Source organism: Vipera berus (genome assembly GCF_964194415.1).
Source record: "Vipera berus genome assembly, chromosome: 2".
Taxonomy (NCBI): Eukaryota; Metazoa; Chordata; class Lepidosauria; order Squamata; family Viperidae; genus Vipera; species Vipera berus.
In genome coordinates, this window is record NC_138203.1 from 42,939,067 (window position 1) to 42,958,626 (window position 19,560).

At 36.3% G+C, this 19,560-nt stretch overlaps 1 protein-coding gene across 1 annotated transcript in view; it reads right to left on the reverse strand.

Annotated features, from left to right (window-relative positions):
- The window catches only part of MCTP1 (multiple C2 and transmembrane domain containing 1), a gene marked incomplete at both ends in the record, with an annotated part of 161,973 nt that overhangs the window by 33,525 nt on the left and 108,888 nt on the right, over positions 1–19,560 (reverse strand). Inside the window, 2 exons of the mRNA XM_081318857.1 lie at positions 2,557–2,610; positions 12,186–12,305. Of these exons, the coding sequence (XP_081174983.1) occupies positions 2,557–2,610; positions 12,186–12,305 (174 nt within the window). The remainder of the gene's footprint in view (positions 1–2,556; positions 2,611–12,185; positions 12,306–19,560) is intronic.

The following is a 19,560-nucleotide window of genomic DNA, read 5'->3' on the forward strand; positions in this document are numbered from 1 at the left end:
AGTTACCTACTCATTTTGCTTAAGTGTCTAATCTCTACACCAATTCTGAGGAAAGAGCCTTATCATAATCACCTAACAATATGCTAAGCAAAAACACATGAAGCAGCTAAGGGAAAGTGTGCAGAGGTCTTTATCAAATAGAAAACAGGTGCTGTAGTTCTCAGCCTTATAATGCCCCATTTACCCCCAAGTCAAAAGGTTACTGAATTAATAGTTGCCTTGTGGTAATCGGGGAAAACTAAGTTACTTCGTGTGGCTAAACATCTGGGACATATTTTATATCCTTGCAGTATATGCTTCAGTTTCAATTAAAGTGAGGTTTTGGCACATTTATTAATTTTTTTATGTTTATTCTATAAAAGGACCCACTGACCTCACTTTACTATTTTACCAAATGAGAAAACAGAACAATATTGAGATCTAGAGGTCAACCACAGCAGAATTTACATTTGTTTTCTCTCAAAACTCAAATTATATATTCATTTAAAATGGAAGTAGTTAAATCACTTATGATTTAGTCTAGTTTACAATATACAGAAAACACTCAACTGAGAATGTTCTCTTCAAAAAATATTGTTAAGTCTACTTTGAAAAACAACCCATTGCCAAACTATTCATTATAAATCTTTCCATTAAATATTGTGCTACATATCTATGGACATATAATCATTTTATATAGAAATTATTCATGAACATTCAGTTTCCATGTTAAAAATATACTTATTTATTGTAGATAATCACCCATATTTGTTTGGCATCAATAGTTCAATTTAAAAGTGTTTGGAATTTTAGAAAGTGATTCAGATTGCCAATATTAAATATTGATATAATTCCAGATGTTAGTTTTTATTTAAATTATTATTATCCTCATTTTTATACAAACAGTAAAAGATGTTGATTTATTATTTACTAACCAAATAGGCAACTCCTTTAAATACTATCAGGGTTTTCTTAAGCAAAAGTAAATTAAGAATATACACACACACACACACACTTACATGCAAATACATCCACACATATAAATACTAATCAGAGAGAAGAATAGGTAGGTTGTCTAGTTTAAAGAGATTTTAGTTATAAACTTTTCTAAAAATACAAAAAAATGATAATGAAATACCTCCAGGTGGTAAAAAAAACCCTTCCAAATTGATAGCAGACGGACATTTATCAGAGGAAAAATGTTTTTGTGTTAAAGCCACTATGCTATAGGGCTGACCTTCGTGATAAATCATGTGTTCTATTGCTAAGCATTTTGTACTGAAAACAGCACATATGGCTTTGCATGGGAGACATTTAGGTGTGACATTATTTCATGATTGCAGCTGTTATCAAAATCATTAAAATACATAGAGGAAAAAAGTAGCATCATGTATTTGCTGAATGTGAAATAATAAAGATATTCAGAGGTTCATCTTTCAAAACATGTACCTTAATTGTTCTGAGTAAACTAATCACAGTAAATTTTCCTACATGTCAAATGTTTTCTGGCTGCCAGCCTAAAATTCCTGTAGTGATATAGAACTGTACGTCTCTACTAGCAACAAAGGTCAAAGGCATATATTAAGTTAGGGGGTTTTTTTCCCACTGCTGTTCAAAAAACCGTTGATGGTTTATTAAAAGAGTACGTGAACATTTATGAAGGTCAGCATTTTCTGCATTTAAATGGAACACGTTAAAATAATCTGAATATTTCATTCCCTCAATATCTTCATTTTAAAAGTTCTTAAAAGACATTTATCTTGCTGCACTTTTTTCCCCATAAACCAGCCCTGCCAGCTACCATCACAGTCTCTTTCTTACAAGGTCATTCTAATTTCCTCTCTATGCGTCTTCCTTCTTCTCCAGGGACAGACTTGCAGTCCTATTGCTTGCTTCAATAACCAGTATTAACTCGCTGTTATTTACTGTGGTGGAAATTCTCAGCCCATACAGCAACCTAGGAACTGAGCAATATTCTCAATGGCTGAAAGAGCAACCAGTCCCTTAGACTGATGCTGGGCCACACAATGCCAATCCCAAATCTATCGATAAGAGGCAGATGAGAATTGTGATTATTTAAATATCTTACAGAGTGCAACACACACACACACCACTCTTCTACCAAGTAATTCTCAGAAAATTACAGATGGCAATAGACTACCTTCAAACAGTATGGTATTTCTATTTTTACAACACTCCTCCCACCCGGAGGTACAGTCCTATTTGAAATACTCCAGAGAGGACACATTTTTGTCCTTCAAAAACAATTTTCACTGCACTTTTCTTCACAACAGCTATCAAGTTCCAGACAGGCTGAAATATATTTGTTCTTGAAAGAAAGAGGAAAAAATGGGCCAGCTCTGGACAAAAACATGATGTGGTGGGGGAGGAGGGGAGGGAAAGGGAAGGAAAGGTTTATAGATCTCTAATACTTTCTATAACACACCATGGTATTGTTAAGATGATAAACAGCTCTGTATCACAAAACACTCCCATTCCTTTTTAACTGTCTGCAAAAGCAGAGTTGTGTCTACATTCTCCCATCCCTAGGTATCAAGTGCCAGGAAAGATAATTACCTTGTCATCTCTGTCATCCTCTTCTTCCTCGTCCTGTAGCATGTCCTCCATCACCTCCAGGCATAAAGAGTAGCAATAAGCAAGAGTTTAAAAAGGAAATATTTGTTTCTTTAACCTTTTTGTAGGTAGGTTTTTTTAATGTGCAAAAAAAGTTACAACACATAGTTGATCTAGAAACAAAGCTTTAATATACTATTTATACTACATACTATATAACATATTATGAAGCATGTACAAAAGTAGATAGCTATGTTTTTAACCCTCCTGGCTGCTACCAACTGATTATATCAAAGAATATCAAATTTTAACTGTAATTACTCAAAATAATGTAATCTTTGTTCCAATTAAACACAATTCCTATCTTAATAGTCCTTACAATTCCTACCTTACAATCTATGATTAATCAAAAGCAGAGATTTGAGAGTTTCTAAACTTATCATCCTGGCTGTACAAAAGGAGGTAAGCAGGAACGAGAAGTTTAGAAGCTCTCTTCTTAATTCTTTTTAATTTTGCAGGAAAACAATGTTGCAAAAAATGCTGAAACAATTTATGATCTCATGTTTCAAAACCTCAGGCTTTTGTATTTGCATCAATCCAGGATACAGGTACACGAATCCTAGAGTTGTGTCATGACGTGTTTTGTTGTTTGTTCCTCCTTTCCCTCCCTATTAACACCTCTGCATATTTTATCAGTTTATATTCAGAGCAAACCTAAACATTTGTTACTGGATTTATTTCAGCCAGATGCAGTTGTAACTTTTGAAGTCAGGAGCAGAAAAACAGAGTTGGAAGGGACCTCGGAGGTCCCCTAGTCCAACCCTCTGTTCAAGCAGGAGACCCTAGAGTCTACTCTAGACCGTTCCAGAAAAGTGGCTAACCAGTCTCTTATGAAAAGCCTCCAATGATGGAGCACCCACAACTTCTGAAGGCAAGCAGTTCTGCTGGTTAACTGTTCTCACTGTTAGAAAATTTCTCCTTAGTTCTAGGTTGGTTTTCTCCTTAATTAGTTTCCATCCATTGCTTCTTGTCCTGCCTTCAGGTGCTTTGGAGAATAGCTTGACTGCTTCTTCTTTGTGGCAGCCCCTCAAATACTCAAACACTGCTATATGTCACCCCTGGTCACTAAACTAGACATACTTAATTCCTGCAACGGTTCTTCATATGTTTTAGCCTCTAGCCCCCTAATAATCTTTGTTGCTCTTTTCTGCAGTCATTCCATTATTTAATTTCCCACTCTTTCTTAATTTAATGCCAACTTTAATGCAAAGCTGAGGTGCCTCCCCCCCCAAGGCCTGGCCAAATCCCCCTTAAACGGCCTTGCAGAGAACAGCTGTACCTTCTTACTTCCTAACAGGCAGGCCGTTAGTTTCCCATGAAGGATTTGGGCTGGCGAACCCCCCCCCTCTAATTACAGCCGCCTGTTGCTCAATGCAGCCTCAGCTACACCTGCTGTTGAATCACCCAAGTCTCCTCAACCTATGGGACAGCTGAGTGGCAACATCCAAGCATCATCATGGGGTAGACCGTCCCCAGATGGCTGCCTGCCAGGGGTTACCAAAGCAGAGAGAAGGAGGGCTGAGGGATGCATTCCAGGCAGGCACCCACCCAGCCTTGGGGACAGGATAATTAAAGCATGGCCCCGTCACTCTCTTCTGAACAGAAGGCTAATGGAGCTCCCAAGCTGAGCAAGAGCAGAATTGGATTGCAGATTCTTAACTGATTGTATTAAGAAAAGGCAACTGGCAGATGAGGGGAAAGCTGGTGATGCACTTAACGTGGCACTACTCTGAAAAACTAACCCTCCTGTGGGCACATTTTAAGCAAATTGCAAAGGGAATGGGGCTGAGGAACAGAATTGTCCAGAAAAGTAGCAACCAAAAGAGATGGAAGGAAAGGAAAAGACTGGGGAGGGGATATGGTAGTCCTGTTCAAATGTGTAAGTGTGTCAAGACCACTCCTCCTTCCCGAGGAAAGGATGCATCTGAATGGACTTCAGTCCAACAGAAAGCCAGGAGAAAGCCAGTCCTAAAAACCAATAAACCTTTAGAGGAAGGTGATGTAAACTGATGACATTGATATAAAAAAGTTAACTTTGTCTTCAGAATAAATGAAATTAATTTCCTATTTTCTTGAAATTAATTTAACAATACATTTCTTTCAGGCACATTGATTGTCTAGAGAATTTTCAGTAAGGGTTAGTTACAATCACCCTGGTGATAGAGACATAACTCAGAAATTAGAGTATTAACCCATATAATTTTGTCTTGCCCTATCGAAGTCTTGTTCTGAGCTGACATCAACAAGGTTAGTCATACAGCTCTGAATCCATTATCTATTTTATGTTAAGGAGACTTACATTTTCTTTGCAATATCCTATTATTAAAATATCAGGAACTGTGGATTTGTGGAGCATGGAGATTGGCTAAAAGGATTGCTGTACAAACTTGGAAGGAAAAATCTACTACAATGTTTGATTTGCAGCAATAGAATGCTGGTAGATTGAGGGCAATAGAAGAAGGGGACGACAGAGAATGAGGTGGCTGGATGGAGTCACTGAAGCAGTGGGTGTGAGCTTGAATGGACTCCGGAGGATGGTGGATGACAGGAAGGCCTGGAGGAACGTTGTCCATAGGGTCGCGATGGGTCGGACACGACTTCGCAACTAACAACAACAACAACAAATTTGTTTGTTAACATTTGAATATATTTTTCCAACAACACAGCAAGCAAAAAGGAACTTAAGAAATATTATTGAAATGCTTGGAGTTGTTCTTTTTATTTCAGCCTCCCTGCTTTTACACTTTTTTTTGAAGTTATGCCTAATCATTTTGAGGTTTATGAACCCTTAAATGTTGTTGCACGTATTGTATACATTGTTTTCTTTTGTTATGCAAAATGGCAAGATTGCTGATGGATAATTGCAATTTTCAATGTGTGTGCAACACAACACAACGTGTGTGCACTTGCAGATGTTGGTTTTTCATTGGGGATAGCCTGACTTGCTTGCATCTCCCAGTTTGTCTTTTCAAATGGCCTAGCTCTGGGAAAGCAATGGAATGCAGCTCTGCTGATATGAAGCCATGCCACTTAATGTGCCAGCATTCTTTACACCCAGCTATGGTAAAAAATTACAGGTAGTCCTCATTTAACAACTACAACGGATACTGGCAACTTGGTCATTAAGTGGACACTAACTGAAGCCACAACTATATTTACTTACTTCACCTTTGCTTTGCTTTGCAGGCCTGCATGCAAGGATCCGTTGTAAAGTTACTTTTTATCACCATCCTAAGTGTGATTGTTCATTGTATGACAGAGTCACTAAATAAGGACTACCCATACTGAGTGTATTTTTGTTGCAAATGGAAAGGACAAAATGGGGGTAAATGTGGGTTGATTTTAAGGTACAGTGAGAATACACTGCAGATACAAGAGCTACTCACATGCTTGTACTCCTAAACGTTCTACAGAAAAAAGCCAGTGGGTACAAAAGAAACCCTGATATATTAGCTTTTCATGTACATTTTGGCAGTCTAATACATTGTGTTAAAACATATCCTGATATATTAATTAAAAATTATACTTTCATTCTAGCAATGTTTTTCCAATATTCCACAATACTTCCCTTATAAATTCAAAAGGCTCCATAGGTTTACCATAGATATGGATTTTAATGTAGCTCCTAGTGGTGGTAATGTTGGAACAGGAATGAAATATTTATATTTTTACTATAAATACTAAAGCAGAATCTGGAAATGCTTCATGAATCCCAGGGCTTAAGTTAGGAAGCTGTCTAATACACGCAGTAACTTAAAACCTATTCTATTATGTGAGAACCCAATATCCCCTTCTGTTATCTTTGGTTCTACTTTCTGTTCAAATAATGTCTGTGCTATAGATAACAATCATGTGGAAGTTTTAGATCACAGTATTTGCATGTTAAGTGTCTATTTTATTCCATAGTTGCTTGGTCTATTTAGATTTGTTTTCCAATTTTTGTTGGCCATTCTTAGTTTTTTGGATATATCATGTAACATAACATTTGAATAATTCATAAAAATATATAACAAGATAAACTTTCAGAAAATGGCTAGATATCTTCCATTAAAAAATTGCTGTCTGCATTTCACAAACTAATAGTATTAATCAAACAAAGGAAAGCACCAGGGAAATCAGATGCAAGCAGTTAAAAGTGACATGACCTTCTGTAATGTCACTTGTCACAGCTGTATATGCTGTATATGCCACATAAGAAGGGAAGCTACTTAACGACCTGATTTCAGGGATAGATCCATGTTTAATATATGAATACAGATGACAATTAGAGGAGTCTGTGAAAGTTGACTCCATACAGTATAGTGTGTGTGAGTGTGTGTGTGTGTATACATACACACACACACACTTTATTATGATTTCTGTTTAATCTCACATTACACACTGTAATTCATGAATTGCACTGTATTTACAAAACTATTTATTTTATAGTTTTAACCTCCCCCAAACTTTCAATCAAGCTATTTTCATATAACAAAACTACAGATTAGGCATCTGGTAACATAACTTATAAGTAGAGTTGATGCCTCCTTCCCTTTCTCTCCTTCTTTCTCCTATTCTTTGAATCAACAATAAGAACAGAACTGCATCTCAAATCAACATCTTCACTCTAAGCTACTAAAGGCATTTGGGTGAATCTGGAGTTGATTCATATTCTTCCCATTTGTCTCTGTACAATCAAAGCATAATATGTGTTTGCCATATCAGTTGATTTACAGGGCTTGTGTGTAATTATAAAATAAAATGATTAAATGGGCACAGTTTAAACAGAATACAGTATATAAAACTCAGATGACTTTAGATCATGAGAAAGTAGTTGAGGTCAAACTGAATATTCCCACAATTAACATGCCCATTGAAATACATTGATTAATCTATATCAGGCATGTCAAATTTGCAGTGTCACATGACGTCACGTGACGTATCGCAACTTTTCCCCCATTGCCGGCAGTGGGGTTGGACGTGGTTTCGAAGTGACACATCCAGCCCGTGGGCTGGCAGTTTGACATGCCTGGTCTATATGGTCATTTTCACAACACAGCCATCCAAAAATACAAGTTTAAACATTTCTGAAAACTTAGCCAGTTGTATATTATTCAAAAGTTATGACACTTGACAATCTACAAAACTAAGAATGGCCAGCAATAATTTGAAAACAATTCTTAATAGTTCAAGTTCAAGTAACTATAGAATAAAATGGACCCTTAAAATGCAAACACCATGATGTAAAGTTTCTATACAACTTATTACTTGAACAGCATTCATCTGAATAGGAAAAAAATCAAAGAAAAGAGAAAGGGAGTTTGGCTCCCCACTTCTTAGAGGTTTCAACTGATTTTTTACGAACAGAGTGCTTTCTAAATTAGGTCATGTAATTCACTAATTCTTCAATTTTAACCAAACACTTAAAAGGAAATGGTTCTTTCATGGGCCTAATAATGTATTTCATTACAAATCATATACAAGTAGCCCTTGCTTGATTATCCTAAATGAGTGTGACAACTCTGCCTCTAAGCCAAGCAGTCACTAAGTGGGAAATAAGGGATTTGTGACTGTGCACTCCTGCTGAAAAGAGATGAGACTATTCAGTTTCACACCTTCAGCTTCAACTGCTCCAATCTTTGGAATGTTCAAGCCCCTACTTACTGACCTGTACACATTGAAAGCAATCCAATTGCACCAGCAGCCGGGGACTGGGAGCTGCAGGTGCACTACCCAAACAGCTTACAGTACTCTCTTGAAATCCCTTCCACAACCTCTCTGCTCTGCAGAAGGGGGAGGGGGGAGAGGGAAAAAAATCAAATGAATTCTGTAAGCAATCTCCCCTTTGCCATTCCCTTCCATGCAGAAAGCTGAGATATTGGAAGGGGATTGCAAGAGAGTAAGGTTTTGCTCTTGTGCACATCAAGAGCAATATGATTGAACTCCCAGCCTGGGACTGGGATACATGGGTGTGCTACACAAACAGCTTACAATACTTTCTTGAAATATCTTCCTCTCCAGTCTCTCTGCTCTGGGAGGATGGGAAAGGAAAAAAAGCAAGCACTTTTTTTGCCTGACCCTTTCCCTGCTGCCAGTACGATTGCATTGCTTTCTATGTCTAGAAGAGCAAACAGCTTGCTCTTTTGAAATCACTTTACAATCTCCATGCTTGGTGGGGAGGCAAGAATTTTTTTTTGGGGGGGAGAACAAAAAAAACCACATCAGGCATAGGTCAATGTATACTGATTATAATGCAAACACATGACTGAGGGAAGTAATCTTGGTATGTTCAGAAATTAGCCATTAGGTAATTTTTTCCAGCACCATTGTAAGTTGGTCACTGAATGAGTAGCTGGTAAGGACACAAACATGCATATTATTACATTTAATAAAAATAATTATCTATCTACCTACCTACCTACCTGCTTTTTAATCAGCCTAGATTCTATTGCATTTAAATGAAGCCTTATATAGATAATTAAATACTTAAACTTTGAGTCTGTCTAAGAGTTTTAAAACCTTTGCAGGAATAATTCTCAAGATTCATATTTATTTAACCTTTAGATTAAAAATAAATGCTAAGTAAAATCCTAACCTGAAATTTAAATACTTCAGTAGAAACTTTGATTTAATCAGTTGAATATATTTCTCATACAAAGCTTTGAAAAGATGTTATTTACTTTGTTACCACTATAAATTTAACATAAAAATATCTGGTACCTTGGTATTTAAGTTCATAATGACAGAAAGAGGTTGTCTGATTGTCATAAAGGCTAGTGAACAAAACTTTTTATGATGAGCCCAAATATTTTGCAACTGTACAGCTATGTGAGGCATCTTGTGTTTTCCCAGTGGCATAATGTGAAGGTCATATTTGATCTGTCAATCATGAACAAAACATCAGGCCTCTCAGATAAGATCTTGCTCTATGGCTAGAAGTGGAATCTATGACCTCTTTTTAACGATCAACCCTATCAACATCCCCAACACTTCCTGAGTGGGGATGATATGAACTGCAGTCTGACTTCTGGAGAATCAGAAGGTTTTTTTTCCACTGTTCCAGCGGAACATCATTTCTGGTGTGTAGATTAATGTATGTAAATGAAGCAATCTATTTGACATGTAGTGCTGAGATACAGTGCATGGACAGGGACTTCAGAATATGCTATAGAGTGGCACAATGTATGTGTAAAGAGTGAATGAAATCAAACAGGGTGTACCTGCCATAATTACACAGGAATTTAATTAGTAAGGTCATTGTTTGTACAGAATCACAGATTTGGAAAAGACCTAAGAGGTTAACTAGCCCTTACTTAATGCAAATTTGCCTAACTGTTCTTTTTCTTTCTTCTTACGTATTCTGACTTGTACCACCCAATGATTGCCTTCTAGAGCTTTGCTTCTGAGAGAAGACAAATGTAAAACACAAATTAAAATATTTCTCCCTTCCTCTCTGTAATAGATTTACAGCCTATTTTACTCTTCTGTTGTTTCCGCTGTACACCCAGAAAAGTCCTTTTTATTATTTGGGATATTTTTCCAAGCTTCTGCATATTCTAGCCTTTCTATTTTGCTGACACAAACTGTGTAGTTTCTGATAATTGCTTTATATTCCTCTTTTGGTTATGTTCCTCTCCTACCATTTTTGTTTTGTTTCGTTTTTCAGGATTTTAGCAAACTGTGGGTTTCCATACAGCTTTCTTCATACATTTCCCTTTTTAATTCCATATTATTTGTTCATGCACTTTCAGAATCTTCTTTCAAATAATTTTATATCCTCATCTATTCCTGTACTTCTTTAGTATTTCACGCCATTGGCTCTGAGTTCATTACAATCTGCTCTGTTGAAATTCAATGCACAAATCTGACTCTTCTCTATTTGCTCTCCCCTTGATATCACTATTTCAAGGACAACATAGTCATATCCTCCTTTCTTAGGGTTCCAAATTCTCTTTATTTGCCACACACTGTATTCATTGCTATAGAAACATCTGAAATTGTGGCAGTACTCCTGCTCGCTTTATTACATAGTTTCCAGCCAATGAGCCCTCTCTGCCTGTCTGCTTCTCCCTTTATTTCTTGTATTGTTGCCCCTGTTCCTTGGAAGTGTATTCAGTTCTTGACTTTTGTAAAAGTTCTTTCATTCTGGTTTAATGTGTTCTTGATGGATTCAGTGAGGTGCCAAAAATATCCATCTTTGTAGCTTGCCTCTTGGCAGAAGGTCTTTGTGTGGCAGCACAGCCCATGATCAAAAAAAACATAAATCTTTCTCAGTGGTACCACCTTGACAGACCATCCTATTCACTTCCAGACTGTGAAGTCTTAGTTCCTTTCAGCAGGAAATTGCCCATTATCAGGTAATTATCAACCATCATGAAATGCCTCTCTTCCACCAATTAGTTCTTGGGTTTCTTTGAATCATGGAGATCTGAGAGTCTTTCATTGTGTTCTGTGAAGCTATGGTTGGCAAGGCTTGCCAGATAAGTTTTTGTATATGGACCAAATGACCACATTGCAAAAACAAGCAGACAATTCAATAATGTAGGATAATCGTTAAGAAAAACAGTGTTCCTCCTCCATAAAATGGTAAAATGCAATATAATTCATAATGATTTCATCATATGGAGCCACCATGTTTAGTTCCTTCTTTCTGTTTGTAAGAAAAAAGAAGTGCAATCTAAGTTCTACTATTAATATCACTGAAGTTATACAGCTAGGTTGCCAGATTCTATACCATCTTCCTCAAGTACAGTACTACTCTTGTTTCTTTTTAAGTAGTACTAAGGGTAGATATCTGTAACACATCTTGTTCATCACAACAGTATAAAATATTTTGAGAGTTTCTTGGGGATTTTAAAAAAAATTCTGGTTATTTCTGAATGTTATTTCCACATTCAAAACCTTAGGCTCTCCTCGTTGGACATCTTCTGCCATCGTGTTTACATTAAACAGAGAACTGCATGAGCCCCAAGGGTCTTCTCCTAAAATATATCTGAAAAGGCACTCTTGTATCTAAGAACAATACTAAATAACAAAAAAGAAAGATGTTATCCTGGTGGAACAGACAAAACTCCTCACAAAAGGTGCCCATAACCCAAAAGGAAAGCAGGGCAACAGTAGTATTCTGAAGGGATACTGTTCCAGAGGGTAGGTATACAATAGAGAAGGCATGTTTCTTGCATCTCGTCAGATGACATTGTTTAATGGATGAAACCCAGAGCAGCTGACTCGCTAAAACTGAACATGCTACCACATTCTGCATAGTGAAACTTCCAAATGGTGTTCAAGACCGGCCCCATGTAGAGTAATGCATTGCAGTAATTCACAAATGAGATAACCAAGGCATGAATGTTCCTAAGAAGGGGTTCTTGGTCCAGCAACATTCGTAATTGATGCATGAGATGAATCTGTGCAAAAGCCCTCCTGGCTATAGCTGCTACTTGATCTTTAAGCCACAATCTTGTTACTGTTGAGTTTAAGCCTGCCCATCCAGACCTCTATATCTTCAGACACTGGGATAAGACCTTGAAAAAAACATTCTACTCTCAAGATTTTTTTGTTAACAAATACACATATGCTTCAAAAAAACTTACAGTATCATGTGGCCGGTTATCTTTTCCTGATAAGATCAAGAGGTAATTCCACACCAACAGCAGCAACAAGACCAGTGGAATCATGTACAGCTCAAAATTCCATGTTCCAATAAGGAAAAGCTGGAACCAAGAAAAAGATTATTTATCTTCAGATATCCTGCAATATATTAATGGAATACATACGAGGGAAGCTTCCCTTGATATTCATAATTGTGCAGCTTCCTGTTTCAGCGAATTGGGGAATTTTGATGATGTGGAGAAAGTACAAGAATGGAAGAAGAAGAATTATATATTCACTTACAATGGTGTTAAAAGCTTCATTCACAGAAATAAACTACTTAATTCCTCCTTTAATGTATAAAACATGGAAGAAAACAGATATTTCAAATCTCCCAATCAGTTATTTTTAACTGCTCGGCTAAATAGAATAAAATCTCAATTTAACGGAATATTCAGGGGAAGAGGTATCTCTTAAATCTGAACATCTGTTAAAATTTATATCATTTGTGTCGAAGTTCTTCCATTTTTATATTATGTAGTTGACTTAAATGGCATCATTTGCAGGGAAGTCACAATTAAAAGGGCAGATATAGGGATCTATATCTATTCCAAATGAACAGTCTTATTTAGAAATATATTTTGGCAATGTATTTTTATGATACTATCAACAAAAGGAACTTGAGTCTACTGCTGGGATTGGAAGGAAAGTATATCTTAAGAACTGAACTGCACTTTCAAATTCCAGTTTTTATATATTTTATTTTTTTTTATTTTAATCCCATTTATATCCCGCCCTTCTCCGAAGACTCAGGGTGGCTTACAATCTAAGCACAAACCAATGTGCTTAGCAATAGCCTTCATTCTATGTATATGCCTGCTTATTAGGGCTTTCGCCCCCCCAAGCGGCATTATTACAAAGTCAGCTTATTGCCCCCAACAATCTGGGTCCTCATTTTACCTACTGGATGGAAGGCTGAGTCAACCTTGAGCCTGGTGGGATGCGAACCTGCACTAATTGCAGGCAGCTGGTGTTACTTAAGGAGGCATTAGCCCACTGCTCCACCAAGGCTCTATTACAAAGGTGTTCATTTTATATTATTATAGATGAAAGAATAATTAGATTATATGAATTTATTTTGATAACTCCCAATTAAAATGATTATTTTTGAACACTTCTTCAAATACACCTTCAAAACAACAGGCAAGAATTCTTTCTCCTCTCTAAATAGGAAAGGGCAGCTCTTAGGTGATGTTTGCCAATTCATGGCTTTGTTGTGACACGTGCACCATCTAACAAATGTTGTTTTTTTTCCTGGAGGTCTCCTTTCATTCATAGGCGGTTTCTGGAGATTTGATCAATCTTTAAAAACTCAGAGTGTAATCAGTTATTGATATTGTTCAAAGATTATTTTGCCAGATCAGCAACACAAAGAGATAAAGCAATATTACAATCGGTTAAAGGTTAGGCATTTTGATGAAAGTGCCCTTTAAGTTTTTAATTTAAACTTTACATTTAATTTTTGAACCTTTTAACCATTACATAAGCCGAATTCCAATAGAACTTTGTCACCTTACATTTAATTTTCTGAGAAATTGCCAGTAAGTATGTGTGATATCTATTTTCCAATAGGAAATAAAACCAATAGAAATACGGAAGGCAAAATGTAGAAATCTAGGCTAGTATAAGGCACTATTTAAATTCTTAAAACTGAGAAATCTATTATCTAGCTACTTTAAGCACATTTGCGCAAACAAAAAGCCAGTATGATTGTAACAGAGATAGATTCACTTTAAAGTGATCAATAGGACTGTGTTTTTGAAGGACAGCCTTAAGCTTTCAATTTTAAATAAAGGAGTTTCACCAATGGAAATAAAGCTTTCTTGTTTCTTATACATACAAATTCATCCCTAATCTTAGCATCCTTGAAAGGACAAAATAAGCTACTCCCAAAAATATTTAAATGACAGTTCATGTGATCATATTAATACTTCAATGTACATTCCTCCTTATGTAATAATAACAAGATGCTTTATACATAAGCCAAGTATTATGTGAATCTGGAGTTAGTTCAGAATTCATTCCAAGCTGCATAAGTATGTTTGCATAAATGAATATAAAATAAATTTTGCTTCATCACATGAAGTTTGGAAGCAACACAATAGCTTCACGATAAGGTAATAGATAAGTATATTCCAACTCTTTCTTTTACTATCTTTCCAATTCTTTGTTATATAGTATTCAATGCAAAAGAAGGAAAAAAAGAACTTATAATGAATCAATAATTCTGTTAAGGTTAACTGAAAGTTTTTTTGTGAAGAACTTACATTAGAGAAGAGAGCTAAACATTAAAGTAACAATAGATGGGAAGGAGAAAAAAACCAAAGTTTTCAGAAATGTAAAAGCTTGCAACTATTTTATTAAATATACTGTATTGTTAATTTTGAGTATTTTTTTCTTGGCACTTCCAAAATTGGTTTGCCACTGCTTCCTTCCTATGGCTGAGAGAGATTAACTGGCCCAAGGTCACCCAGGTGATTTTGTGCTAAAGGCAGACTAAAACTTATGACTTCCCAGTTTCTAGCTTGATGACTTAATCACTACACCAAATTGGCTCTCATTCCTTTTTTGTTTGGTAAACAATTGCATACATTTCATACCACTTGCAATCCTTGAAATTAACTTCTCTATCTGTGTTTAAGAGCCACATCTTTACGGACACATTATTCTCTTTTTGTTGCTGATTTAGTACACCTAATAAACTTAACTATGACCTGACAGTCAATCAGATCTGGCAAAATACTGATATTGCCGAGGGCAAGGAAAGTCACATTGATCTCATTCTTAATGTGTTACAGGATAAGGAATACATGCCACTTGCCAGGGAAACTGGACTACTGTTCCTTTTTGCTATAATTCTGTGGCAGGTTTATTGCTTGTTTTTGTTGCAGTGTAATACAGAAAGTATGGATTTTTTTTCTTCCAGTAATATGGACATCTTGGATCAAGACATAAAGTCAAACATTTTTTCTTTTTCTTTTAAAAAAGCCAAATGATGGTGCATTTTTATGCTGAATATACTGTTTCTCAAACACCATTCAGCTCAGCTGACCATTCTCAAGGTTGAACTCTTAAACAGAGTGATGTTCCCTTTATTATAAAATCTACATACTCATACTTTCATAATTGTTGATCTCAGAAAGGATAGTTCTGAAAACATAAAGTTTACCATTCCTGGCATATTGTGATAAACTACTGTAATTCCATCAACACTGAGCACATTTACAAACATTTAACCCTAATTAAAATGCCCTTTATAAATTTTAGCAAGCAAAATGTTCAGCTGTCTTAGTTTGTTTACAACTGCTACTTTTTACACATACACATACACAAATACACACCCCCTGTATGGACTTATGAGTAACTTTTTATCTAAAACATCAAGAAGGGACATTGCAAAATTTACTGTGTATCAGAATATGAAATCTCAGATTTATGCTGAGAGAGGCAAGATGGTCAATATGATTCTATATGGCCAAGTTATAATTCAATGTTGAAAAACTGAATCCCAAGATAAATACAAAAAAGTTATATCATTTTAATAATGTGATATTTTCTTTTTATATATGTAATTTAGTTTTGTTTTCAGTTTTGTTTAGCTTTTTTTCTTTGCCCCCTCTTTTTGTTTGTTAAAGTTTCTAAATATATGTTTTTCCCTTCATAGGCAATTTAGTGTAGGGTTTTCTCTCTTTTTATTTTCACCATGCAGTTTTACTGTATCTATAATGTACGTTTCTTCTTTTAAAGTTCACAATCCTTTATTGAATAGTAATATAGACAAACCAGAAAGCTATTTAGTTTATAAATATTCTGTATTCATAAACACTTTTTTAAAATGTTAATAGTAAACTTTAAAAATTAATGAAATCATTAATAATTATTATTTTTATAAAAGTGCACTTATTGCTTTCTCCTGTATTATCATCAGTCCTTTGCTGCTTATCAATTAGATCTACATTTCTTATTACCCTATTGAGCAGTGTAAATTCCAACTGGTGCTGAGAGCTGCCATTTTATTTCCTAATGAAGCTGCTGATTTCTAAAAGGAATTGGCAAAGGTACTGCTGTGTAAATGGCAGCAAGGCTCCAAGTGGAGTTTCCATTTTCACCAATTACCAAGGGGTGGGGTGAGGAATGATGCTAATAAATTGTAATATTACAACAAGTGATATATCAAATTATAGAATTCCAATCACTATGGTAGGCCCTGGTGGGTTATATGATGTTCAAAACCTCTCAAGATATAAAAGGTATTGATGCAGATTTAAATATTCACAAAATACAAAGTAAAAGAGTTTGTTTTTTTGCAACCCATCAAAAAAGACCTAGAATAACACCTATGGATAGCATATATTCGCCTCTACTGGTTCAGATGTAAGCAATTTTTGAGGGATAGCATATATTCGCCTCTACTGGTTCAGGGGTCAGGATTGTAACTCAAGATCCCCAAAGTTCTAGATTGCTGTAGGTGAATATCAGGGGAATTACAAAGTTACTAGAAGGGCCATTTTTTGCAAGTTTAAGTTTGGGTGGAATGGGTTGGTATAAAAGTAGGAATATGAACCCACTGGGAGGCACATGGCTCCTATCTCCATTTTATCCAGGATATCATTTTTTTCTCTAAAAAAATAATTCCTAAGCCAGTACACTGCATGAAATACCAGTGTAGAAATAATAGCTCTGCAGTCTTTAACAATTCTCAAATACTATGACTTGCTCATAATCATGTCCTGCTCATATCTGGAAACAAAGCTGTGCCCAAGATTGTAGTATGCTTGTTACTTGTTTTGTATAGACATGGCCTAGTTGTCAGCAGCAAGTTCATTCTGCATTCTCCTGAGGTGAGGAACTGCAAAGAAACTCTCAAACAGAAAATAATTCTATTGCTCTCAAGCATTCAGCAACACAAGTTACTCCACTGACATTTAGGATGATGTACTATATGTTTCAATTTTCCTTGGAAAATACAAGGATAGTGTTAACATATAAACTAGGGGTCTCCAATCCCTGGTCTGTGGACCAGTACCAATCTCAGGCATGCCAGAAACCAGGCCATGCAAACAAGTGAAGTCCGATCAGCAGAATGCAAGAAGCACATGAAACCATGCCCCCTCTAGTCTGCAGAAAAATCTCTCTCCACAGAATTGGTTCCCACAGTCCAGAAGGTTGGGGGCCACTGACGTACACCACAATTCCTTTAAGCTATTTATAATGAAAAGCCTGACCTATATTTAAAAGGTTGCTTCTAAATTCAACTACATTATTTATACTCACAGTGCTCATTTTGGAAAAAGAAAAACTCATTTCTTATGTTGTAGCTTTTGTTTTGCTTATAAAGGCAGAAACTCTCAAATATTAGAAATATTTTTTCAATATATATTACTCTTGTTTCACTTTAGCTTATCACATCTATTTTTCTAGTAATGATTACGTAGTCTCTGTAGGACAGAGAGACATATATTGGTACATGCATTTAATCTATGTATCTCATAAATTTCCTATATTTTTCTGTATATATAGTATTATATGGAAAGACACAGGCAAAACCAGAAATAGAGGTATGTTCTTATATATAAGGAAAGCCTATATAAATCCCCATAGGAAAATGTGTAGGTTATTGTTGCAATGTCTGTCATCCATGTAAGAGAAACAGAAATGAGATGGGCATTAAATTTGCATACAGCCTGAAGCACAGAGGTGCTATATGTGAAGAATTGATGGGCATACCTTGCAGGAAAATTCTGTCAGATTATCTCAGGGAAAAAAAACACCCCCAAGGAGATAATTTACAGATATCATGAGAATTTGCTTCAAAACATGAAAATAAACTCAAACTCTACAACAAGGGGAAATGTTAACCAAAACCATGCACATGCCATAACACAATCAATATTTTAGTTAATTAACTTTGAGTTTAACGTTGTTAGAAACACTTCCATTAAGATTTCAGAGTATTTATAAAATGTGGAAAACAATAATGTGTGTATGCGTGCACACACACACAGGGTATATACAAACACATATAAATACAAACATGCATACAAAAATAAGAGAAAAATCAAGATAAAACCAATAATTACAAATCATTATAGTTTAATATGTTCTACAAAAATATGCAATATCAACATACATCGACAAATACAACTAGGTGAGCAGCTCATAAGAAAATGATAAAATGCTCCCAGAAAATGATAAAATGCCTGCTTTAAAAAAAAAAACTTAAATTGCTTCTACAGGTACAATCCTACCTAATCTAAGTGTTCTTAGAAGCTTGATAAATAATTTATTGGCACTTACTACGGTAAACATAGAACTCAGTACTGGACTTAGAAGCACAAAAATTGCCTTCACATTATCTGAACATAACTTTCTCATTAGAGTCTTCCACATCATTAAAGGTAGAACCCAACAGAAGTGGTGAATGCTCCAACACTGGAAGTTTTTAAGAAGAGACTGGACAGCCATTTGCCTGAAATGGTATAGGGCAGACATGTCAAACACAAGGCCCGGGGGCCGGATCCAGCCCGCGAAGTGGTTTCATGTGGCCCGCGAAGCCATCCTGGAAACAGTGAGGGAACGGCCCCCACTGCCTTGGCCCTGGCCCAGAGACCCTCCTCCTGCCAGAGACCCTCAGATCTGTCCCACTCCTGCCCAGGCCCCCATAGGCAGCCTTGAGGCGAACGATGTAGAGCTGGCCACGCCCACCCAGTAGGCCATACGCACTTTAGCCATGCCCACCCAGTAGGCCACGCCCACCCAGGCCACACCCACCCGGCCCACTGAGGACAACTGCAATGCTGATGCGGCCCTCAATGAAATTGAGTTTGACACCCCTGGTATAGGGTTTCCTGCCTGAGCAGGGGGTTGGACTAGATGACCTCCAAGGTCCCTTCCAACTTATTATTATTATTATTAACATATCTTCTAGGCACAATTATGTTACTCATCAATGTCTGTCAAGCTGTATAAGACCAGTAATTTAGTCATCCTTAGTTCCCTGCTGCCATTGTTTTGTTTTTCCTCTGCCTTGAATACATTAGAAACTTTAAGCATACAGCTCTGTCAGAAATCAGTATGACATTAACCTCTTTCATGTTATCCTTCATGTTATGTTAGCCAGATGCTCAAAATGTGTATATTCCTAATAAGACATCCACAATCGTTAAGCCGGCTCCAAGGATGTTAGTTTCTATCTCTGCAGATGAAATCCTTCACATGTACAGGTGACTGCACAGGAGCTTCCATATGAGCCAGAATCTTGCATTAGTGTTAGTGTATGGAGAATGTTTTAATGTTTATATGAATGTGAACAGATAT